This window comes from Setaria italica, chromosome IX, assembly GCF_000263155.2.
Source record: "Setaria italica strain Yugu1 chromosome IX, Setaria_italica_v2.0, whole genome shotgun sequence".
NCBI classification, from domain to species: Eukaryota; Viridiplantae; Streptophyta; class Magnoliopsida; order Poales; family Poaceae; genus Setaria; species Setaria italica.
In genome coordinates, this window is record NC_028458.1 from 55,318,350 (window position 1) to 55,341,580 (window position 23,231).

Consider the following 23,231-nt stretch of genomic DNA (forward strand, 5'->3'; position numbering starts at 1 on the left):
TGCATAAATTATGTAGCATATTTGTAGAATTTGGAACTATTAAAATTTATTTAGTGATAAATATAATGTAAATATTGTGTGTCATGCTCTTGTTTTGGCCATATTTTTCCCAACTAGTTAGCCTATTACATTTAGTCTCTCAGTCCCTATTTAGCCATTGCCCACTGCGTATGAGATCTTTGTCTCGTGTACGCGTACTGGCACTGCTGCTACGGAGATCTTTGTCTCGTATCCTAGCGTTTAGGTATGATAGAAGATTCAAGATTTTCACGAATTGAGACGTGTTCTACTCGAGTAGATTAACAACTGCTAAGAGAAGACATTTAAAATAAGTAGTCAGCATTGCGATAAAAAGACTACACGATTGCACATAAAGAAGTCATTGAGACTTTTCTGCCTTTTTAGCAAGGAGAGCGCATGTTGCCGCGCATAGGCTTTGTGCCTCCTTAGGGTGTAGCCGCTGCGAGCCTCCAGCACTCAGTGCACCAAACATGTGGTAGTAGCCTTCGAAATTCGATGTACCAAGCCTGTTGGTGGAGCTTCCGAAACTCAGTGCACAAAACCCGTGGTTATAGCATCCGTAATTTGGTGTACCAGCACATGGCTGTCCTAGGAATAATTGGCAAAGTGTAGCTTTGGAGGGTAATTTCCGTCGAGAAACGTACACAAAAAAGTACTCGGCACGTTGCCCTACATGCGAAAAACAAGCCAGAAAAATTATAAAAAATAATTAAAAAAGTGACTTAGCTTGATTCGTGGATGATTGTCGACGAAGTCGTGGCGGTCGTCGTGAAGCCGCGACGGTTGTTGATGAAGCTGACTAGTCGGAGTCGATTCCGACTAGTTGTTGATCATGTGGAACCCACTCTTGACTAGTTTGTAGTCGAGACGAGAAGTTTAGGTAGTCACTATTGTGTCGTTGAGCGTTCAGGTGAAGCCAGCGCAATCATGCATGCTGAAGTCCCACGTGCATTTCTTGAGTACGTGTAGTGAAGAGCAACAGATCTCGTGATATCCTTTCTGGTACATGTATCGAAACTCCAAAAAGTAGGCTTGCATGGAGAGTACTCGAGTTGATAGTTTGCTCGATCCACGCACGAGAAGTAGATGGGATATTGATTGGCCTTCATTACTTCAGTATAGGATTCAGCAACTGGAGGTAATTAGATTAAGATGCATCGTCGGTGACTTCGACTCGGAGATGGAAAAATAATTCCGCCGGTATTTTTCCTTCTCACGGGCGCGGAGCAATAGCGGATCATCAGCCTTGAGTGACGTACGGAGCTACGGAGGATGATCAGCTATAGTAGTGCGACCAGTGCTGCAGCTTTTTGCATGGAGACGAGCCAACAACCGATTGATCTCCCGCAAGCTTCTCGTATCCGCTTCGAATTGGAACTCGGCAACTTGCTTCTCGTTGAGTAGATTGATTTTGAAGATGAGGTCCTTCAAGCTCGCCTGGTGATCTCAACGATCACCCCTACCTGGCACACTAGATGTTGGTGTTTTGTACCCATCAACCTACCGAGAGGTATCCCGAGGTAGTAGATTGGTTGGTGGGGGATCGTCGGACCTGGAACTCGAAGGTAAAAGCGAGGACACAAGACACGGATTTATACAGATTCGGACCGCCATAGTAGCGTAATACCCTACGTCCTGTTTGGGGTGTTTTGGAGTGTTGTATATTGCGTCCTGTGCTTGGGTGTTGTTTGGTGTTGAGGATTTGGTCGGTTCTCTAAGGTCTTCGCCTACCGATCTAGGAACTCCTGCCCTCCTTTATATACTCTAGGGAGCGGGATTACTAGTCGGTTACAAGGAGGAGTTTTAGTAGGATTACATGGTATGAGTTCTAGTAGGATTTCAGATGAATCCTAGTAGGAGTCCATCCTTTCTTGTGGCGGGTATTGAGGATCTATCCCCAACAGGGTGAAGGAGAAGGTTGTTGGCCCACCATCTGTAGCGGGGAAAGAACTGGAGCGCGGAAGCTGGATCATGAAACCGATGGTGTTGGATCATGCATTCCACTTTTTAGTTTCAGTTCATGTCCACGTCATTTTCGGTGTATTCCACTAGTTTCATATGTTATAATATATTTACTTCATGTTCAAGTTGGCACTCTTCCTGCTTTGTACAATAATTATATGATTACGCTTGTGCACAAATGATCTCTGCTTTCTTTTACCTCAGAAGTGGAATTGTGACGGCATTGGTAGGTACACAATGACATAAAAAAATACAGTAATATTACAGTGCAACTCCGTTCCGACTTCCGATTCAGTGCAACGCATCGAGCATCGGCAATCAACCGTGAGCATAAATCGCCATCTATACTGGTTGTAGACGAGTCACGTGCCGCAGCTAGATCGCGTGTACCGAGGGCCAATTTGATAGGGCTCTATCTCCTAAAAACAGTTCTATCTATGACTTCTTTGATGAAACCTCTGGTGAAGCCAGAACCATTTTGAAAAATATTTGGTAGAACCGTTCCTCATGTATTATGATGGGTTAATTGGATATATGCCATTGCAAATATTCGAGTTTGGAGAACTACCATTAAAATTCGTCTATTTGAAACATGCCATTACAATTCATTGTGTTTCTTTAGATGTACCATTTTGTACGTATTTGATGCTCTTGACCCACGTGCTGGCTGTGGTATTTTTGTATGGACCAAAATGCCCTACCCCATCTCTACCGTTCACTCACTGACTCGTGGGCCCCAAGCACCGTCCCCTACCTCCTCCCTTTCTCCCGCAATCCGCATTCTTCCTCCAATGGCGCTCTTTCCCAGTCCCGCGCGTGCGCCGCCGCTGCCGTGCTCCATCCCAGCCCCTTGCGTTCGCCGCCGCCACGCTCCGTCTCAGTGCCGCCCGTGCGCCGCCGCCGCGGCGCTCCGTCCCTCGCGTGCGCCGCTGCCGCCGCGCTCCGCCGCGGCCCTGCTCCCACCCGGCCTCGCCCGTGCGGCACCGCGGTCGCGCACTACCCCGGCCACGCTCATGGGCCACCGCCGTCGGAGCTTGCCTCCATGCCTTCTGTCGACCGCCACAAATCCCGCCACCCAGTTCAAGGCCTGGTCGAGTTGGCCGCCTCCCGCCGCAGCCCAGATGTCGATTGGAGGTGGACGCAGAGGAGGTCGGCGCGAGCTCTCCAATGTCGGCGGTCCATGGTGAAGGTGCGAAAGGGGGATGTGTTGGAAGGGGGCGCCGATGGTCGGGGCGGCGGAGGCAGAGGAGGTCGACGTGAGGTGGCTCGACCTCCAGCGCGGGATGAGGTCGAGCTCCATGGCGCGGGTGTGGAAGGAGGGGGAAGGGGAGATGGATGAAGACGTGTGTCGATGGTAGGGTGGCGGAGGCAGAGGAGGCCCGCGCTGGAGTGGGCTCAAGCTCCAGCGCCGGACTGCCGGCGACTTCATGGCGCGGGCGTTGAAGGAAGTTGGACCGGGAGAAACGGAGGATGGGGATGACGAGTGGGACCCGCATGTCGGTGAGTTTGAGAAAGAGATGAAGCAGGGGTATTTTGGGCTATACGTAAATACGATGCCCTGCGAGTGTGTCCAAGAGCATCAAATACGTACAAAATGGCACATGTCAAGCAAACAAGGAATTGTAATGGCATATCTCCAAATAGACGAATTTTAATGGTAGTTCTCCGAACTTGGACATTTGCTATGGCATAATATCCAATTAACCCATTATGATGAATGGATCAATGATGTCAAAAGTCCAGTACGCCATTATGTATTTGATTTGGTAGTTAATAGAGTTTTTAGATTTTCCCTCAATTTATAATGTAATGTTTATAAAGCGTGGACAAGTATCCTGCTGCAAAATCCACTCCCTCAGCTCTGCAAGGTTATCACCAGTAAAGTGGTCACCCTTGGTGAAGGCATAATAAGGCTGGGTCGATTTCCAGCATGGCATGCTGGTGTGCAACCTGCACGAGACGAATCCCATTGCACGTTACATCCCATTGCCTGATCCGTTGCCCGGAAACAAAGACAAACTACAAAGGGCACCCGGGACCATACACAAGGCGATATCGGGATCTCGTGTGCGTCAATGGTGTGCTCAAGCTTATCGAGATGGAGCACCATGTGGTGGTAACAACCCCAAAACCTAGTTTCCCCCCGAAAGGGGGCAAGGTCCATGATTCGCACTTGATCATTTCACGCCAGCGCAAAGAGCCCAACGCTGGAAACATGGGATGGTTGGAAGGCCGTGATGTGGAGTCGGACCGTTTCATCCGACGGCTGGGAGATGGGGCGTGTTCTTGATGGAGCTGACATCGTGTTTGACAATCCGGTGGATTTATCACTGCTGAGTGGACTGATGAAGGGCGACGCTGACGTTGGTAAGATAGCGTTCAAGGATCTGTACTCTACCTGGACTCCAGGACCAAGTTTAATGATCCGGATAGACGGATGGTTGCTCTTGACCTTGGGACCAAGAGAGTGAAGGCAATGGCGGGAGACTATTCTCTTGCAAAGCATTCTCCTTTGGTCAAAACTCTCGGTCCCTGTACAGTGCTCCACGTAACTACAGGTGATTAAATCTACCCATATTATGAATATGGTTTCTGCTTTATCCCAGTTTATGGCCTTACGAGTTTTAGTGATTTGTGCATGGTAGTACTGATATGCTCTCTGGTTTATCCCTGTTTTTGACTATGGCCTTATGAATTTTAGCCGTTGATGTATCAGCAGGCAAAGTCCCGGCTTCAGCTTGTGCCCGTATCGAACAGGAAGACAGCTCCACACGTCATCCAAACAATGCATCAGTAAGTATTGCGCATCACTTCTTATTTTAAAGAATTTGTGCCAACTAACTTTGTCTCCCTTCGGTTCATAGATCTGCGTGGGCCATCCTAGTTGCTGTGAATCTGATAACAAAAGCCCAAGGCAAGTTCCTTACTCTGTTTGGAACTCTGTTCTTAAAACCGGAGCACCAATGATCTGGTTGATAACCTTTGTATTTTTCTAATGCTATTTGCTAACTAGTTGTGCCTGATATTGGAGAATGTTATTTAATTGGACTTGCTGTTCCTCAGGCTTTTGGCTGAGAAAGTCAACCATGGACACAATGGAGCTCAGAATATCGTGCAAAATGATCATATTTCTGTGGTCAGGCCGGCTCAAACTATCCGGTATGTTGCATTCCATGCACCCTGTTTCCTATGCATCCATTTTCCCGTCATCATATAGCAAGGCTGATTAGAGTGTGCCATTATTCCAGCCAACACAACAGCGCTTCATCAAGCACTACATGCCCTGCTACCCTCACCAAAACAATCAGGTATACTGTATTCCATATGCCATCTTACTCGTTTGTTTTCCCATCATCATCCAGAAAGATTAATAGAATGTGCCATTCCAGCCATCTCAGCAGTACTTCAACAGGTGGGATGGATCCCGCGACCCTGGCTATGCACCGTCAGCCCCCCCCTCATAAGCTGCCTGAATATTCCAATTATCAACCACTGTGGCAGCATTCACAACCATCGGAGCAGCAGGTGACTCGTAGCAGCGTGGTTAGACGTCCTGAGGTAAAAACATCTGAAGCTTGTGATATGCTGACATCTCCTCATTTAACCTGCAGTGGCAAAAAGTCTGCTTATTGGAATTTACTTCTGCAAGATATATGCTCTTGCCAGTACTTGCGTCACATGTGCCAAGCGCCTCTGCACTGTATCTTTTGAAAGTTAATTTGATCATGGCCACCACTTTTAAATAAGTCCAAAAGCAACTAAACCATTCAAAGTTTCAAACAATTTGATTAACATTTAAGTTCATTGTAACACAATCAGTAGTAAAGATGTGTCTGCTACGCTGGACCTTTTTATGTCCTGTTCCCTATGTCCTTACAATAAGCTGTCGCCTTTGTTTCCAGGTGTCACAGCCAGGCTTCAGTTATCATAAAAGGATCAGCTACCATGAGTACAAGTTTTAATATACAAAGAGCCAAACATTTTCACAACCATGAATGGCATGGAGCAATTTGGATGTGTTGAGGCACAGGGCAGGATAAACTTTATACTTGTCCATCGTGAAGTCAGAGCAATATCTAAATGCACATGTGTGTAACCCAATTCTACCGTAGGTATGAAAGGTGAAAATACTGAAAGAAACATGTATCAACACTTTGCATCTTTGGGCTACAAACAAATTGGCAAAGCTAAATATCCCTATTGCTCTACTGTTAGTCTGTTACCGCCACAGATGTACTGTAGTTCTATGGCATGGAATCACAATAGCAATTAGAAGTAAAATCAGGAGGGAAAACAAATGTTATCCTACATCCAACAGGATATTCAATCAAAGTACTGTTAAAGTAACTGGGTCACAGTATAAGTTTTGCGATTACGAATAGCTCTAAGAATAGGCACAGAAGCAGGAATTTTCAGAGGCATAGAATATAGTTGCGTCTGCATGTACAGATAGATACATGAAGAACCTAGTGTTTCATAACCATGAACGGCACAAGTAGAGCCGAGTGCATCTGAACCTAAGCTATAGAACAGTTGATATTTTATTCTTATTCTTGTTGTCTTCTAAATCAGGTACACATGGTTTGGATGAAACAAAAAGCAAGTTAGAAGCACACGTCTGAATCCAATTTTAATTATGCCGGAGGTACGGAAGCCAAAAATACCGAAGGCAAAATGTACGTCTTCGGACTGCAACTAAATTGCCAAACCTAATCATCGTATATTGTAAAACGGGTGGTTTTCTGTGCGGTTTGTTTGAAATGTTGTGGTAAACCTCTTCTTGATACTTAAATTTGCTCTATCCCTCCAAAATCCTCGCGGGATGCATATGCCCTTGCCTATGAATTTAGCGGTCTCTGTAATTTCTAGGCACTGAAGTCTCTCGGCCTGTGGCAATATCGAACAGGCCATGGATGGTCTTGAAAGTGAAAAAGGCAGCACGCTGCCTAATTTATATTGGGCCGAAACCTAAATTGGGCCGAAATACACGACTGGTGCATCCGTAGCGCGCGTGATGACTGGTACAGTGGTACGGTGTCCCGTGTGCTGCCGCCTTCGCGCCCCGAACGGCTCGCTCTCGTGTACGTGTGTAACATTTTCGAATGCACCGAAGCGACGAGAAGCCTGCCGCCCCAAGGCCAAAGCGATCACGGCGACCGACGAGAAGACGACGTGTGCGGCAGCGTGCCACCTCAGCCGGACACCCGTCGCCCCGCCACACGCCTCGATCGAACCGCCCCCTACACGCGTCCAAACCCCTCCTCCCCATAAAAACCCCGCGCGCCCCTAAACCCAACTCGATCAGCCGCTTTACTCTTCGCATCCCCGACCAAGCACGCGAGGTAGCGCACGACTGATAGAATTCGCTACGGCATTAGCGCGGCTGCCAAGCTTAAGCGATCGTCGATGGCGCGGTCGATGAGGCTCGCCGTCCCGGCGGCGCTGCTGCTGCTGCTGCTTCTGGCAGTGGCCGCGGTGGGCGAGGTGGCGGCGAAGACGACCGTCGAGGACGTGACGGAGCAGGGCGGCAAGGAGGAGGAGTCGTGGACGGGCTGGGCCAAGGACAAGATCACCGAGGGGCTCGGGCTCAAGCACCACCCCGACGTCGACGAGGAGGAGGCCGCGCGCAAGGCCGGCCACACCGCCAAGTCCGCGCGCGAGTCCGCCCAGCACGCCGCCTCCGGTAAGAAATCATAATTAATTAACTCAAGCCGCCGCCACCACCATTTTTCGTCTCGAAGCTGAGCTTGTCGCCGTGCCGGTGCTGACTGCTGACGACGCGCGCCGCCGTGTGTAACTGAATGTTGCAGAGGTAGGGAAGAAGGCGGGGGACGCCAAGGACGCGGCGGGGGATGCGGCGGCGGGCGCGTCGAGCAAGGCGGGCCATGCCAAGGACCAGGCGAAGGAGACGGTGAAGGGCGCGGCCGGCGAGGCGTCGAGCAAGGCGGGGTACGCCAAGGAGAAGACCAAGGAGGCGGCCGAGGCGGCGAGCCAGCGGGGCGCCGAGGCGCACGAGCGGTCGAAGCAGGGCAAGGCCAAGGTCGAGGAGAAGGCCAGGGAGAAGGCCGGGCAGGGATACGAGGGCGCCAAGGACATGGCCGGCAAGGCGCACGAGACGCTGCGGCAGACCACGGACGCTGCCGCGGAGAAGGCCGGCGCGGCCAAGGACGCCGCGTGGGAGACCACGGCCGCCGCCAAGGACAAGGCCGGCGCGGCCAAGGACGCCGCGGCGAATAAGGCCGGCGCGGCAGCGAATAAGGCCGGCGCGGCCAAGGACGCCGCGTGGGAGAAGACGGGCTCGGCCAAGGATGCGGCGGCGGACAAGGCCGGCGCGGCCAAGGACGCGGCGTGGGAGAAGGCGGAGGCGGCGGGCAAGAAGGCGCAGCAGTCGAAGGAGGCGGCCAAGGGGAAGGCCACGGAGAAGGCGGCGTCGGCCAAGGACGCGGCGTGGGAGACGGTGGAGGCGGCCAAGGAGAAGGCCAACGAGGGATACGAGAAGGTGAAGGAGAAGGCGCGGGAGACGGCCGACACGGCCAAGGAAAGGATCGAGGAGGTCAAGGAGAAGGTCGCCGGCCCCGACGCCGACAACAAGGGGAAGCACCGGAGGGCGGACGCGGACAAGTACCGGTCGGAGGACGAGCTGTGAGGAAGCCGGCCGGGGTTGGGATCAGTCATTGCACGCCTTCTTCTAGGCATGGTGTTCCTGCTGTTCATGTTGTTTTCAGTGTGTTGCTCTAGTTTTTCACACGGCTCTGTACTCTTTGTTCCAGCCATCGTGCTGTTCCTACTTTTGTATAATAATCTGATAATGTGCAGACATGCTTCTTTCACTTCAAAACTGGGATTGTGATGGTATTGGTACACGGCAACATAACCTTCTCGTATTATTACAAAGTGGCCTCATTCCAAATCTAATTGAAAGAAAGCGACGACAGACTATGTTCCTCTTCAAACCTAATCGAAGAGGATGCAAACTTCTTCTTTCTTCCGTCCAAAGTACATACAGAATGTGTCAGAGGTCACCACCGGTTCTTGAACACATTTTTTCAGACAAGTAGCGGCGCTTCCAGCGCAGCGGCTGTCGGAGTGGCGGCGTCCTGCAGCCTTAGCGTGGAGGTGACCACCAGGGAGAGGAGGGCGAAGCAGGAGGGGATCAGGCCCGTCCCGTACCTGCTCACCGTGTTCAGTCCCCGCGTCTCGCCGCAGCTCATCGTGTCTGCCACAACAAAATAAAAAACCACGGTGTAAACACCCGATCCTTTTTGGCCAAAACACAAAGATTCGATCTTCTTTGACGCTGTTCTTGCTGATCTGAACGTTACCTTCGTACGATTCGAGGACGAACAGAGCGATCCCGCAGGAGATCTTGTCCAGGAAGCTGAGCGAGCCGTAGACGAACGCGCAGCCGTTGAGGTCCTCCCCTACCAGCGCGCTCTCCAGCCCAACCGTCGTGACCTGCTCAGTGCTCACAAGTCAGAACAGGCAAAAGCCTAAGCGAGCTTTTAGCAGATTTCGGCAGCCAAACCCGGCGTCAGGTAGGCGTGTGGTTACCATGAGGAGCGCGTTGGCAACGCCGATGACCATGGCGAGAGGGTACATGAGGTTGTGCATCTGGCTCGGGAGGACGAAGACCGCCACGCCGGAGATCACCCACAGCGTCGCGCCGACGGTCAGGAGGGACTTGAGGCGGCGGCTGTTCCACTTGATCTCCTGCATCGAATGCAGTTACAAGATGTGTGAGGCAAAGCAGAGAGCACGTTTGTAACGGGTTTTTGTGCAGTGTTGGACCTGAAGGACGATGGACACGACGAAGCTGCAGCAGAATATGATCGCTGGTATCTGCAGACAAAGATCAAAGTGGTGAGAAAAAGAGAAAGCAGAAGTATTTCTTAATACCTGTCGGTGCCTTGCTCAAAAGATTGAAGCAGAAAAGGGATAATGAAACTCACTGTTGCTTTCGAGTATTCATTCATTCTCAAGTCTCTGGTGACGTAGAAAGCGATGAGCGACTGGAGGGGGGAAATGCACGTAAAAGATTAAATGCCAGAGATGATAATATGGTTTTAAGCATGGCCTCCATTCGAAAAAATGCTCATGACACAAGACACTGTGATTTTTTAAACATGGTTCATTTCAACTAGATTTAGACAATGTAAACTGAGAAGCCAGCTTTATTATCTCCTTTAAAAATAGGCCAGGATTAAAGATTTGGTGCATTTGAAAAAGTCCTAGTTTAAAATTGCTAAATTAGGAATGGATGGACACTTCAAAAGGATATCTTAGTGACTAATGTTCGCATGGCAGGGATGCGCTGGTGATAGAGCATGCCATGCGCATTTTCATGCCAATTATAAACATAAAACTTTCTGATTGGACATGGTGCCATATGCCAACCTGAGAGACGTTTGTGATCAGTCTTGCAAGCATATACAGGAGAGCAACTTGGTAGTACAAGGTCTTCTTGAACCAGTATCCCCAGGAAATCCGAGCATTCTTCTTGCAGTTAGATTCAGACTTCAAGCTGCCAGACCAAACATTCAGCATAAAAATAATCATACAGCATATATATCGTATTCCAATCTGAATGATCCATCAACATACGTCGGTTCCTTGGTTCCAATGTGAAAGACCACCAGGAAGCAGCATCCTAAGAAAATGGACAGATATGCTATCCACCGGTACTATAGGGTGAAGAAATGAAGGGCAAATTAGTAACAAGAAGCATCTGCTTATATTTCTCTGATCTATAACTGCAAGTTTTTGCTTCTGTCACCTGAAGAACAATGTCTGAGCATTCTTTCGCCTTTATGACACCAAAGACACCTAGTGCAATCGCATACAAACCAAGATTCGCCACCTGTATGCATTCTTGTGAGTATAGGACCCATGTGAAAGTTTGTTTAAAGGGGAACACAGATCTGATTGATCAATGGACATTAATAAATGAGTCCACACACTTCTAGCATATCAGTTTTAATAAGAAAGGGACAACAGGAAGAAGGTCCGTTTTTCATGTATAATAATAAGTTCTAGTTCGATTGCAGAACTCTAGTAAGAATAACTGCCAGCTATGTGTCTCCAAGATGAACATGCTACTCACTCACCATAGTAAATGCATTTCTGCAACTTGCTAAGGCTACACGGCTTGTTGGATTCAGTGTCATGCAGTTCACCATTGACCTAACCAAAGAAAATTCATCAGTGGCAGTTAGAGGTTCAGAGCCCAAATTTCAGGCAAAAAGTTCAGTCCAATTGCAAGAAGAATCTTACATGTGGGAAACTTGTGTGGCTGCCCAACCGATGTTGAACACCGCTGCGAAGAAACTATAACCGACTGTCCTCACGAGATATGAATCTGTCCCTAGAATGGTGCAGAGCAGGCAGCCACCGAATACTGAGGAGAAGGAAACTCCGACTAGGACTGATCCTCCAATGTGCCACAACTTAAAGCGGCCAAATCTGTCGATCTGATAATGTGATGCGTTATTCAGATTCAGAGATCAACTAGTAATGTATCATAATGTGCAATAATGTTGAGTTTCAGCTCTGCTTATACCATCTCTCCTGCGAGGATCGTCATCAGCCCATCTGCAACCTGGCCTGAGAGCATCACAACTGCGGCATCTCTGCAGGAGGAATCGAAAGCTTTAAGTCAGCTGCTGTTAAAGTACTTTCTCCAGAAAAGAATGAAAGTGTCAACTGTCAATAGTGCGATGCTATCGGTAGAGATTCTGTTATACCTTGGAGCAAGGCCGATTTGCTGCAAGAAGAGCAGCAGGTACGTGAACCAGCAAGCCGAGGTGATGTCGTTGAGCATGTGCCCGACGCCGTAGGACAGTATCGGCCACCGTCCGAGAGGCTGAGCAACCTGTGCCTCGGCCATGACCCCATCATCCTTCGCCTCGGCCATGGTGAGTGCTGGCTGGTAGCCTTCGTGGCCTCTGAATGCCTTCAGCTACAATTCTGAATTTCGAGACAACTGAAACTGCATCAGAATTCAGAAAAAAAGGGGGAAACTGTCTCTGCGTCTTGTAAAGTGCAAAGCAAAAGTGTAACAACAGTTTGACAATGTCGCAGCCTTCTGTTCAATAGCAAACGAGTTGCTCAAAGACCAGGCTTTTTGGTATTGGCATTGCGTACAGACTGAAGAACAGAATAAGGGAAGGTGGTTCAGAGCAACAGCAAGAGACGAAACTCGGACAAAATCCACTCGGAGAGAAACACAAAGAAAACACAACAACGCAATATCCCCCAAGAAGAGCCGTCAGTAACAAAACCAACGGAACTGTACGCCTCACGCCGTAACTCCCAGCAAAAAGACAATCTAGTCTTCTTATCTCGATCGTCTCGAAAGAAACAGGTCACTAGGTCAGACCTTAGATCCTGAACACGTTGCGAGACAGCAACGCGCGCGCCGCGGCGGCGAAGAGAAGCGAGAGCAAGAGCGCACGCAATGGCGTAGAAAAGAAGAGAAGAAAGCGCGCGCGGTCGCGTGCGTGCACGTACCCTGAGGAGAGGGGAGCAGCGGTGATCGCTGATTGGCGAGCGCAGCACGGGACGGCCCGACGGGATCCGGCGGTGGAAGGGATTTATAGGCGGCGCGGCTATCTGCTCCCAACTGGACGAGCGTAGTGGGCGGTAGACGCCGCGGGGCATTGAAAGTTGAATCGAATCCTCCTTATTTTTCCCATGTCGTTTTCGATCCTCTTCCCCGTTCGGCGCTGGAAGAGAAAAGGCAGAAAGCGATCCGGCCTCCCGCACGTCCAGACGCCGGGCGGGGTTGCCTTTTTTGCGTGCGTGCGTACTGGAGATCCTTTCCGGTTCCGCTCCTCATCTGGCGTCGGAGCCTCGGACTCTGTAACGTCGCGGACATGGCATGCTTGCTTGATGCTTCCATTATCTTCCCCGCCCCGTCGGACTGGGACTCAGATTCGAGCGAGTTGCAACTTGCAAGATACTCCTACTGTTCAAGTGTACGGTGAAGCATCCGACGCTAGGGCCTTCAGCGAGGCTGCCACTACCACTTACAGACGCGGCGGCGCAGCTCCGGCGATGGCCGGAGGCAGGGTTAGCGTTACTGTGCTATTACGGTGATCTTACTTTTTGTTTGGTGTCCTGCAGCCTGCTGCTGCTCTGTTGCTGGGTCAAGAAAATGATGTGAATCAAGGAACGAAAATCCTTCGTGAAAGTCATAGATTTGGGCAAATATCTCATGAAAGTCACCGCAGATTTGGTCGTTCCACGAAAGCAGGAGCGGTAGCCGCCGGGGCCTGAATCGTTAGGTGTCACTTCCCTTTTTTTTTTTTTTGAAACTTTAGCTGTCACTTCCCATTTACGAGCGCATTTTTGCCAGATCTCTCCCTAAAAAAAGGCTGTCAAGCTAACTACTGAAGTGCTGAGAATAGCAGACACGGATTATTCTGTGGCATAGCTTTCATGTGATGTTGATATCCCCTAGTCTTTACTCTTTCGACCATGTGCCATGCGTCCATGCACCATTGTGCAGTAATTAACATCTTTGCGGCAATCATGCAAATGCCATTGTTGATCCAACATAAAATCACCTTCTCGCAGAGAAAAAAATCGAATAGTTAATAGAACGAGTTGTCAGCAACATTGACCAAGTTGGCTGGGGACAGCCGTCCACATTATCCCTTTCCTTCATCAGCAAATGGAGACGGCATCCAAACTTCCAAAGGAAAGGACCAGCAAGACAGGGTCGGGAATTCCTACTAGTTATATACTTCACTTGCTATATTAGCAGCAGCATTATTTAAGGAAAGAAACATTAGCAGCCCATGGTATGCCTTTGACAAGGAGGGCAGGGGCTTAGCAGCCCATGGACTTCTGCAGCTGTTCTTTCCCTGGCTTCGACCTGCATATACCAACTAAAGGATCAGATACTCAGATCAGCATGAAAATATTGCTAGTTCATCATCATCATCATCTATTCCTGCCTCTGAAAATGATTGCTAAACAACCGATCAACATTTCACTATCTCAGCACCGTGCTTGTCATGTTTCGCAAATTTGACAAATCATTTCCCGGTCAATGTTTTCAACTGCTGGACATGGTAGAGTGATGCATGTTAGGTCAAACTGCTTGAGCACTAGTTCATTAACATACACCTGACTCGATTTTCAAGCAAATTCATAAAACCAACTTTGGATTGAGCCTGGAGCCTAAGTGCATTACAATGCATATGGGGGCAAAAATATCAAGCAGGTATATATGTTATTCAATGCCATTGAGCTGATTTGCTCATAGTTCAAAGGGCAACCTTTAGGGAGTCCTTACAAGATTGCATTATTCATAATTCAAAAGGAGAGAATGCTTGCAGAAATTTCTTTCGGAAATAGCACTGATCAGTTTCAACAACTTCTCAGCAAACAACACCAGGCAGGTATTCGTTTCCACTTCCCATGCCTGATAAGCAAAAGGAAGATCTGTACAGTGACGAGGCTCGTCATTCTTCCTTTTCTGAAAATGTTCAACATCATGGCAGCAACCTTTGCTGCCTACATCAACAGTATCAGCCATGCAAATTCCTGAAGCACCAGCTCAGCAATATCATGGAGTACTGCTGAAACAACCACCTACTCCATGGAAGCGTTTGGAGATTTGCATTCGGTTCTACAAAACTGAACTAATTGCTATCTGTACCAATCCATGGGGGACTTTAGTCATAGTGCCCAACCTCAGCTTTGCTCCTGCTCTAAGCTTAGACCGTCCTTTGTCAGTGCTTCCTGCGACTTCTGATTTTTGGAGCCCAAGCTGCCATTCAACACTGGAAGCCTCATAAGCCATGGCAGATTCTTCCTCCGGTCCCCAGTACCAATATCTTGGAAGCTTATCTGATAAATAGGATGCAACCATGCCAAAATTAGAAAGTTCCAAAGACAAAATCAGTGGATGTTTACTGAGGCAAAGGCTGGTCTCTTTGCTAAAATTCATACCCATTTCAGCTTCTAACAGGGCCTCTGAGCCTGAGGATTGTATCTAAATGTGAGTATGTTTCCACTTCACATATGGCCAACCTCAAACCTGGAGCACTTGACAATGCATAATATCTGTCTTCAGGTTACGGCCTGTGATGGTTGACCACAGGTTTGCCATGAAAGACCTGTGCTGCCCCTTTCGAGCAAACGCATCCCACATGCGTGCACTGTCAACCTCAATAACTGTTGTTGGGTCTGATAAATCAATAAGAGTGATGCTCATATTGTTACGGATAATGCACAGCTTTCCATTAAGGGAGACAAAGGCTGCAGCTTCAAGAGCTCGTGAGCTTCCCAGATGGTGTCTGGTGTCAATGAATCTTGTCCATGATCCTGCCTCTCTATTATAAACTCTAAGCTTACAGCCATCACGGCAATCAGAAGAATAAAGCCGCCCGTTGAATGAAATGCTTGGATTCCGCCAACCAGCGACCATTTCATTACCGGTGGCTGACCACATTTTAGATGCTGGTAGATAGACCTCACTCACGACCTGGCGATGAGAATTGAGACCTTTTAGGAACCACTTGCCATCATGTACTACTCCAATGGAGGGCACCATTCCTGTGCTCATTTCAGCAATGCAAGACCATCTATTCCTGTTTGGATCATATACCTCAGCAGACCTCAGAGTTCTTTGTATCCCTTCACACTCCCCACCAGCAACATAAAGACAGTTGTTTATGACACAAGAACCAAAGCAGTGCCGCTTTTGCAGCATATCTGGAGCTCGAAGCCATTTGTTTATCCGAGCATTGTAAAATACAACCCGCCTCATAGACCCATGTACTGGGTCTTTGCCGCCAAATAAGTACAGGTAGCATCCATTGAGAACAGCACAACCAAAACCAACAACTTCTGAATACTCTGGTGGAACTGGAGGCAATGACTTCCAGAGCTGGTTTACTGGATCAAAGGCATACCAAGATAGCTTCTGATCACGATCCCTTTTGAACACGTAGACCCATTCTTCTGCCATACCAAATTTCTTACGCAAGGAGTAATAGTAATTCGCAGATAAAAGTCGGTTCCATCGTTTACAGACTAACCGCATATTTGGGTGCCCGACCCGAGCAACCCGCATAAGACAGGAAATAGCCAGTTCATCAGGAAGCCCAGGTAGCAGTGGTGATTGAGTTTGGGACCTCTCCTTGCGCGAGCTCCTTGACTTGCGCTTGTTTGGTATGATGTCAGGTTGCATGCACAGCTTTGCACCAGGGACAAACTTCCTAGCACTTACAACGGTTTTAAGACCTCCATCTACCCTGCAATAGCAGGAGACAGACTCTACCTGCAGACACATCAACCAATCAAGTTAGAATGCTTATATCAACCTGAACGTAAAACAACAGAAGATCAAAACAAAACCACAGCAAAGCAACCATCCTTTCATCCAGATATAAATTATCGATAACAAAATATATATTCTTGTCCACCATCTAGTAAAATGTTATGCGGATGATATTCAGACACTCACTGCTGGAAGACTAACCAAGTTATGTTTGAAACTATCAATCTTGGGCATTGAACATACAAAATAGAGGGAACATCATTCAGCAGTCAAGTTGGGACAAACTATTTGATAGCTGGTACGTTGGCTTAGAAGTTCAAAATCTAGGTATATCCTTATTCCGTTGAGGCGCTGAATTCCTAATAAAGAAAAATTAAAATGTATGGTGTTACAAACATAAAATTAGCACTCAAGGAACAAAAACAACGGGAGCAATAGCAGGTACTGTCCAGATTCAGATCTGAAAGTACACAAGAGTTTATTCTGCTTGCAATCTCAGTAGACAAAATCATGTTAGCATTTGCAATGTAGCTTCATCCTCATTTGACACATCAAATGCTCCAAAACATGTAACTTTTTCATGTGAAAACAGATGGAGCTGTGCTAAATAAGTGATGCTCACACCACGATATCAAATTCCAGTGCATTCAATTAGCTGCAAAGTGCGAAAGTAGTGCCTTAAGAGCAATAACATCTTTATGTTTCCATCAACTATTATGGGGTACTAACATTGGCACATTGCTATGTTAGTGTTACCAGATAAGGTAATGTTGCTAAACAGGGTGCTTACAAAATAATGCTGCAACGATTAGTCATTCTAGAATCCCAATTCTATATAATCAATGTTTTCATTATGATTTATTGATTCCATATGATTGGCATGGGCTTTGTCAGTAAGTCTTCTGTCCTTAAAAACTATGCTTATAAACACAATCCCTAGCTAGGCATATAACACCTGTGGCTCATGAGATGTCCCGATGATAGACTAGGCCATGAGACTATGCTAACTAGTAGTTATAATTTGTCTAAGTTTGATTCATTGTTAATAAACTAAGGATGACTTCGTGGCAAGTCGGGCCAATAAAAATGCAACACATGTTATGGCGATACATTGTTATGTCCATGTAACATTGTTCCTCACCAATAAGAAAGTGGCATCTCCACACCACAGCTAAACTCAAAGTAAAATACAGCTAACAAACTAACCCTAAAAGAGTATACCAGAAAAGAAAAATACCGAATCCTCCATGGACAATTGGATCGAAAAATTGGATCTAAACTCCACAGCCAAGCCCTACTACCCAGATCGAGACTTGGAACCATCCCCAAAACCCGCAAGCTTTATCCGCGGAAACGCCGGATTCATGAAGAAAGATCTCAGCTTTTAGGCAATGGTGGCATTTTTGGCACAGGAACCGCCATCTCTGAGCTAATAGTAACCTACATCTCTCCTACGTGCTGCTCGAGGCCAAGAAAGGTGGGAGAGGAGCGGAGCTCACCAGTGGGGCGCGGACACGGATGCCACCCGCACGTCGCGGCGTGGCGCCTCCGGCCGCCGCGCGCATTGCCGGATCGAGGCGAGCGAATGAGGAAGACGCTCGATCTTGGCTTCGGGAAGCGAAGAAGTCCACAAGGCTTCACTCACTCCAAACGAACAGTAGCTTTGACTGAGAGGTCGGAGTGGATGGAGGTGGTGGTAATCTCGGTGCGGGGCAACACGATGAAACACCTGGTGGGCCGGCGTCGGTGCGGGGGAGACTGGCATCACCGGGACGGCGGCGGCTGGAGTGCTCGCCCCCAGCCGATCCACGCGGGGGCCCACCGGCAGCGTCACAGCTCGTGCCAGCTGCTAGGCCCATCGACGTGGGCCGCGAGCCCATTCCCCGCAGTCGAGGATTTGCTTTCCCAGCCAGCCACCAAACTAGCTGCGTAAACGAACAAGGAGGAATCACGAGACAAGAAACCACCCGCACCAAATCGAAAAAAAGCAAGCACCCACCAAACAAACACAGCCAGCCGGCCAGCCGGCGGCGTTCCACGCGCGGGGAGGCCCCCATCTGGCCCGCCGCCAGCGTCACGCACGCGCGCCAGCAGAGCCCATCGCCGTGGGCTGCGACTGCGAGCCCATTCAATCCCCCGCACCCGCAGCCACCAGACCTCCTCTCTCTTTCACCGTCGCAGCCTCTCACCCCCCACTCCCTCTCTCTCTCTCTTCCCGTCTCCTCCAGAGCGAGATCTAGGTTCTTCGTCCTTCTTGGGCCGAGCCCTAATCCTGCTGCACCGCCAGCCAGTCCGCCAAGCCGTTGGTGGGTCGCCTCGCCTCCGCTGCGCCTGCTCCTCCTCCTCCTTCCTCCTCCTCCACGTACGTAAGCAAGCCCCCTCACTCCCAAACCCCCCCGCGCTCGCTCATCATATCCTCCTCTTCTTCTAAATCCGGCCCAAGAATTTTTGCCTTCGGGGTTTAGATCTTGTGAAGTTGTGGTCACAGTCCGCGTTGGTGTGCGCTCGGTTCCTCGAATCTGCAGGTGTTCAAGGGTTTCGCTGAGCGGGTTCCGGGGGAATGGGTCTAGATCTGGCGCAAATTTTCGCTTAGACTTTTTCTTAGTGGGCTTTTGAGTGCTCCGTTTGGCGCTAAGAATTATGTGCGAGTATATTTTGTACGAGCAAAATATGGCATGTTTTTGAGAGCTCATATTTTGCATACCGTTGTTGTTGGTGGGACAATTACCTTTTCTTCCAACCATCCCCACTGCCTTTTGATTTCGCAACGGGATTACTCACGGTTTGGCGTGGCTTAGTTGATGCCCGAGGCCTGGGTTGCCGTCTGTGGGGAATTTACAGTAACAGTTTCACTTTTTGTCAAGGTAATTGTAACCTTAACGGCACGGGTGTTATCTTGTTCACATATCTAGGGAGAGAGTCAGTACTACGACCTGACGGTGCTCGAAGCTGAAATTCTGTGGAGACATCCACTGGTTTCTTTGTGAATCTTGTGCCTACCCGAGGGTGGGGATGTTTGAAACGTTGAGCCTAGAGGGTGGGGATGTTCAAATGGTTGAGATGAGTCCAGTGCCCGATAGCCCAGCTAGGATTCATGCTAGGAACTTAGTACCACCACCACTGGTTTCGACTGGGAGCTTGGCTTGTGCAAAGGATGAACATGATTATGTTTTTTTGCGAAAAGGCTACAGTACATTTGGTGGATGCATTCTATTCTTCAGCTGTTTATGTGCAGTCCCTGTGGTTCTACTACCGAGGTGCTATCCTCAGAACTTTTTACTTTCTGTCGCAATTTGTGACTCTTGAGGCTATTCAACCATGTGCATTCAGCCTTTTGCTTTGCCTGGCTTGGTGACATTGTATCCACTTTTCCGTTGTATTCATAATGCTACATTGATGCATGATGCATACCATATGTGCAATGTATTCTAATTCTTATACTTACCATCCTATATTTTGATGATTGGAAAAGTCAATCTTTATATTGCCCATTTTACTGTATATAATACCATCATATAGCTTCTGGAAAAAGTTTGCATCCAGGTGGAGGTGGTCTGTGGATCCTGTCGTGTAAATTTATTGTTGGTTACTGGCTTACTGCTGCTGTAAACGACCAGAACCTATCATTTATAAAATTGTGCAAAATATCTGCTGTCTTTTCTAGTTTGTTATGACAACTTTGGTGATTTACCCGACAGATTAGTTTTGTTTAATTTTATCTATGAAACTATCAAGTGATCTGATGTGATTAAAATATACCTCACATGATTTTATTTATTCTGTTCATTTTCACAGGCCTTCTTGGGTTCCATCGACAACAAACAAGATCTAGCACACTGCTCGGCCTAGCTCGTACGGATTCTGGATCTTGGCCACCACCTCCCGCACTCCTGTAAGCTATCCCCTTTCCTCCCAAACTCGGCATCCACGTTCCCTTCCTCACTTGTTACAGTTCGTCTCTCTCATCGTGTTGTACTTTCTTTATTCTTTTGAGTTCATAGATCTGCACACGTCTGGGCCCAGATTCTGTTGGATCTCTATGGGGACGCACATGATACATGCTATATCGATACATGTGTGAAATATTGTTTGCATCTGACTAGACGTTTGTATCGTGAAATTATGATCTATTTGTCATGGTGTGAATACATTAATCGGTTTCATTAATGCTAATGTGTTGAAGTTTATTTAGCTACCATTTTAGCATTTGGATGACGTTCTGATTTTACTATGTGATAACTGACAGATTTCACAAGTTCAGCTGCTAGCCTATAAGCATGGTTGAGGAAACTGCCAATGACACTCAGGTGGCCCAAGATAATGAGATTGCCCCCAATGATGAGGCAATTCAAGGTGATGAAATGGTGCAAGGTGATGAGTTGACCCAAGGTGATGAGTTGGCCCAAGGTGAAGAATTCGTTCAAGGTGATGAGTTGGCCCAAGGTGATGATTTGGTGCAAGGAAATGAGCTGGTTGTTGCTGAGGAAACGACCCCTCGGACCGGAACCAGACGGAGGAGAAAGAAGTCCTTGGTATGGGAGCACTTCACTATTGAAGAAGTCGCTGGAGGGGCCACACGGGCATGCTGCAATCTCTGCAAGCAAACCTTTGCTTACAGCTCTGGCTCAAAGATTGCTGGGACTAGCCATCTCAAGAGGCACATCACCCTGGGTTCTTGTCCTAAGATAAAGAGTCAAGAGCAGAGGCTGGCACTGCCCTCTACAGGTGGTACTGACAATGATGGTGAGGGAAGTGTGGAGCGGCGAACCAAGAGACGCTACAGATATACTGGTTATGCTAATGCTGCTTTTGATCAAGACCGCAGTTGCTCATACCTGGCAAAGATGATCATTCAGCATGACTACCCGCTTCATATTGTTCAACAGCCGACATTCGCCACTTTTATTGAGAGTCTGCAGCCACGTTTCAAGATTGTGGATGTTGATACAATGGAGGGAGAGGTGTATGCTGTTTATCAGAAAGAAAAAGATAACCTACTGCAAACATTCAACACCATGCCCGGAAGGATCAGCCTCACCATAGGATTGTGGACAACGAGTCAGACTCTGGGCTATGTTTCACTTGCTGGGCAGTTTATCGACTCTGAGTGGAAAGTACACCGAAGAATGCTTAGCTTCATGATGGTGTCTTCTCCCCATTCGGAGAATGCACTTAGTGAAGCAATTAGCATGAGCCTTTCTGACTGGAACATGAAGGACAGACTATTCACCATCACATTGGATAATGAATGCTCCTCACATGACATCTACAGTGCAAATCTGAGGGATCATCTCTCTAACAAGAACAACCTCATGCTTAAGGGACAGTTGTTTGTTGTGAGGTGCTATGCCCATATCCTTAATGCTGTTGCACAAGATGTGATTGCTTCGATTCACGGTGTTGTCTACAGTATCCGTGAAAGCATAAAGTTCATAAAAGCTTCTTCTGCCCGTGAAGAGAGGTTTGCTGAGATTGCTCTGCAGCTGGAGATTCCCAGTACCAAGACCCTCTGTCTGGATGTTACAACGCAGTGGAACACCACTTATCTGATGTTGCTGGCTGCCTTAGATTATAAGCAGGCTTTCACTACACTAGAGACATGTGATGATAATTACAATGAAGCTCCTTCAGCAGAGGACTGGAAGAAAGTTGAGGCTGCCTGTACTTACCTGAAACTGCTATATGACTCTGCGCATAGCATCATGGCAGCAGCAAACCCAACTTCAAACCTTTTCTTCCATGAAGCTTGGAAACTTCAGCTAGAACTAGCAAATGGCACAGGACATGAAGATCCCATTTTTAGTAGCATCGCGAAGGATATGCATGAGAGGTTTGACAAGTACTGGAAAGATTGCAGCCTCGTGCTAGCCATTGCTGTTGTCATGGATCCACGTTTCAAGATGAAGCTGGTTGAGTTCAGTTACTCAAAAATTTATGGGGCTGAGGCTGCAAAGTATGTTAAGGTGGTCAATGATGCTGTGCATGAACTGTACAAGGAGTATGTGGCTCAGCCACTCCCACTGACCCCAGCCTATGTTGAGCAAGGTGAAGCGAATAATGGGCCAGCCAATGCGAATAACAGTCAAGGAGCTCCTTCCACTGGTGATGGGCTTCTAGACTTTGATATGTACCTTTCTGAGATCCAGAGTAGCCAGCCCTCGAAATCCGAACTGGAACAGTACCTGGATGAATCCCTCACTCCACGTATCCAGGAGTTTGATATTCTGAACTGGTGGAAGCTTAACACTGTCAAGTTTCCAACCCTCTCTAAAATGGCCCGTGATATCTTGGCCATTCCAATGTCCATGGTAAGCAGTGGCAGCTCCATATTCACTGCTGGAACAGGAAGCCGCATGCTCGATGATTACAGAAGCTCTCTTCGTCCCGAGATTGTGGAGGCACTTGTCTGTGCGAAAGATTGGCTCCAGTACTCACCAGCTACCACTGAGGCACCAAGTTCTGCACTGGTCAAGGCTGAAGGGTCTTAGATTCACGTTGGCTACTGCGTCCTTGTCGAACCATGAATCTATCTGTTTATCGTATCTATGAGTGTAGGTAACTGTAGAGGCATATTGTAGGCTGAGATTGTGAACTGATTGTTATTCTGGTATTTATCTCGTAGAGGTGTAACTTGTTTGTGTCGAACTCTGTTAACTCGTCCTTGTCATGTTATAGGTTTTGTTGTACCATGTTCTGGTGCAGGATGTATCAGCTGGTTGTCTGTACTTTATACCCTGGTTTTGTATTCAATTTGTTATGTACTGTGGATGGATATGGCATGTTTGTGTATAGCTGTGTAGAATGTCTCATTGTAGTATATGTGTCATCAGCCAGTTGTACTGAATCAGTGCTGTGTTTGTGTTTGAAATGGTTATCGTGGCGTGATGGCACCATGTGTTCAACTGTTTTGTGTATTTATCTGTTTAACTGTTTTGCGTAGATACAATATGCCTCTTCA

At 48.0% G+C, this 23,231-nt stretch overlaps 4 protein-coding genes across 5 annotated transcripts; 2 read left to right on the plus strand and 2 right to left on the minus strand.

Annotated features, from left to right (window-relative positions):
- The first annotated feature begins 7,295 nt into the window (after positions 1-7,295).
- Positions 7,296-8,813, plus strand: LOC101779346 (late embryogenesis abundant protein, group 3). Its single transcript, XM_004985517.3, has 2 exons — positions 7,296-7,666; positions 7,794-8,813. Exons 1-2 carry the CDS (start codon positions 7,390-7,392, stop codon positions 8,627-8,629), a joined length of 1,113 nt encoding a protein of 370 aa, XP_004985574.1. The 5' UTR covers positions 7,296-7,389; the 3' UTR covers positions 8,630-8,813.
- LOC101778939 (major facilitator superfamily domain-containing protein 12) lies at positions 8,809-12,835 on the minus strand. The gene is made up of 13 exons (XM_004985516.3): positions 12,490-12,835; positions 11,724-11,946; positions 11,540-11,609; positions 11,254-11,450; positions 11,088-11,163; positions 10,757-10,840; positions 10,585-10,664; positions 10,378-10,504; positions 9,933-9,992; positions 9,772-9,822; positions 9,535-9,693; positions 9,306-9,438; positions 8,809-9,199 (listed from the first exon to the last, which is right to left on the minus strand). The coding sequence occupies exons 2-13, from the start codon at positions 11,891-11,893 to the stop codon at positions 9,030-9,032; spliced, it is 1,377 nt and encodes a 458-aa protein (XP_004985573.1). The 5' UTR covers positions 11,894-11,946; positions 12,490-12,835; the 3' UTR covers positions 8,809-9,029.
- Positions 12,836-14,199: 1,364 nt separating this feature from the next.
- LOC101779737 (F-box/kelch-repeat protein At1g55270) lies at positions 14,200-18,125 on the minus strand. Of its 2 annotated transcripts, XR_215979.3 has the most exons (3): positions 17,773-18,125; positions 14,941-16,273; positions 14,200-14,838 (listed from the first exon to the last, which is right to left on the minus strand). XR_215979.3 is itself a non-coding variant. In XM_004985518.3 (2 exons), the coding sequence occupies exons 1-2, from the start codon at positions 17,836-17,838 to the stop codon at positions 15,023-15,025; spliced, it is 1,317 nt and encodes a 438-aa protein (XP_004985575.1). In that variant the 5' UTR covers positions 17,839-18,125; the 3' UTR covers positions 14,200-15,022. The 2 variants fall into 2 exon arrangements, 1 of the variants encoding a protein (XP_004985575.1); XM_004985518.3 differs by having other exon boundaries at positions 14,200-16,273.
- A 291-nt stretch (positions 18,126-18,416) lies between these two features.
- LOC105913614 (zinc finger BED domain-containing protein RICESLEEPER 2) lies at positions 18,417-23,175 on the plus strand. The gene is made up of 3 exons (XM_012842799.2): positions 18,417-18,635; positions 20,069-20,165; positions 20,520-23,175. Exon 3 carries the CDS (start codon positions 20,551-20,553, stop codon positions 22,759-22,761), a length of 2,211 nt encoding a protein of 736 aa, XP_012698253.1. The 5' UTR covers positions 18,417-18,635; positions 20,069-20,165; positions 20,520-20,550; the 3' UTR covers positions 22,762-23,175.
- Positions 23,176-23,231: the final 56 nt, after the last annotated feature.

Excerpts from the sequence above, each read along its gene's own strand:
- LOC101778939 (XM_004985516.3), bottom strand. The coding sequence starts at position 11,893 with ATGGCCGAGGCGAAGGATGATGGGGTCATGGCCGAGGCACAGGTTGCT. Across the intron at positions 11,610-11,723 it reads CAAATCGGCCTTGCTCCAAG|AGATGCCGCAGTTGTGATGC; the intron begins GTATAACAGAAT and ends TTCCTCCTGCAG. Across the intron at positions 11,164-11,253 it reads GCCACACAAGTTTCCCACAT|GTCAATGGTGAACTGCATGA; the intron begins GTAAGATTCTTC and ends TTCTTTGGTTAG.
- LOC105913614 (XM_012842799.2), top strand. The coding sequence starts at position 20,551 with ATGGTTGAGGAAACTGCCAATGACACTCAGGTGGCCCAAGATAATGAG.
- LOC101779737 (XM_004985518.3), bottom strand. The coding sequence starts at position 17,838 with ATGCGCGCGGCGGCCGGAGGCGCCACGCCGCGACGTGCGGGTGGCATC. Across the intron at positions 16,274-17,772 it reads TCCGTGTCCGCGCCCCACTG|GTAGAGTCTGTCTCCTGCTA; the intron begins GTGAGCTCCGCT and ends ATGTGTCTGCAG.
- LOC101779346 (XM_004985517.3), top strand. The coding sequence starts at position 7,390 with ATGGCGCGGTCGATGAGGCTCGCCGTCCCGGCGGCGCTGCTGCTGCTG. Across the intron at positions 7,667-7,793 it reads CGCCCAGCACGCCGCCTCCG|AGGTAGGGAAGAAGGCGGGG; the intron begins GTAAGAAATCAT and ends TGAATGTTGCAG.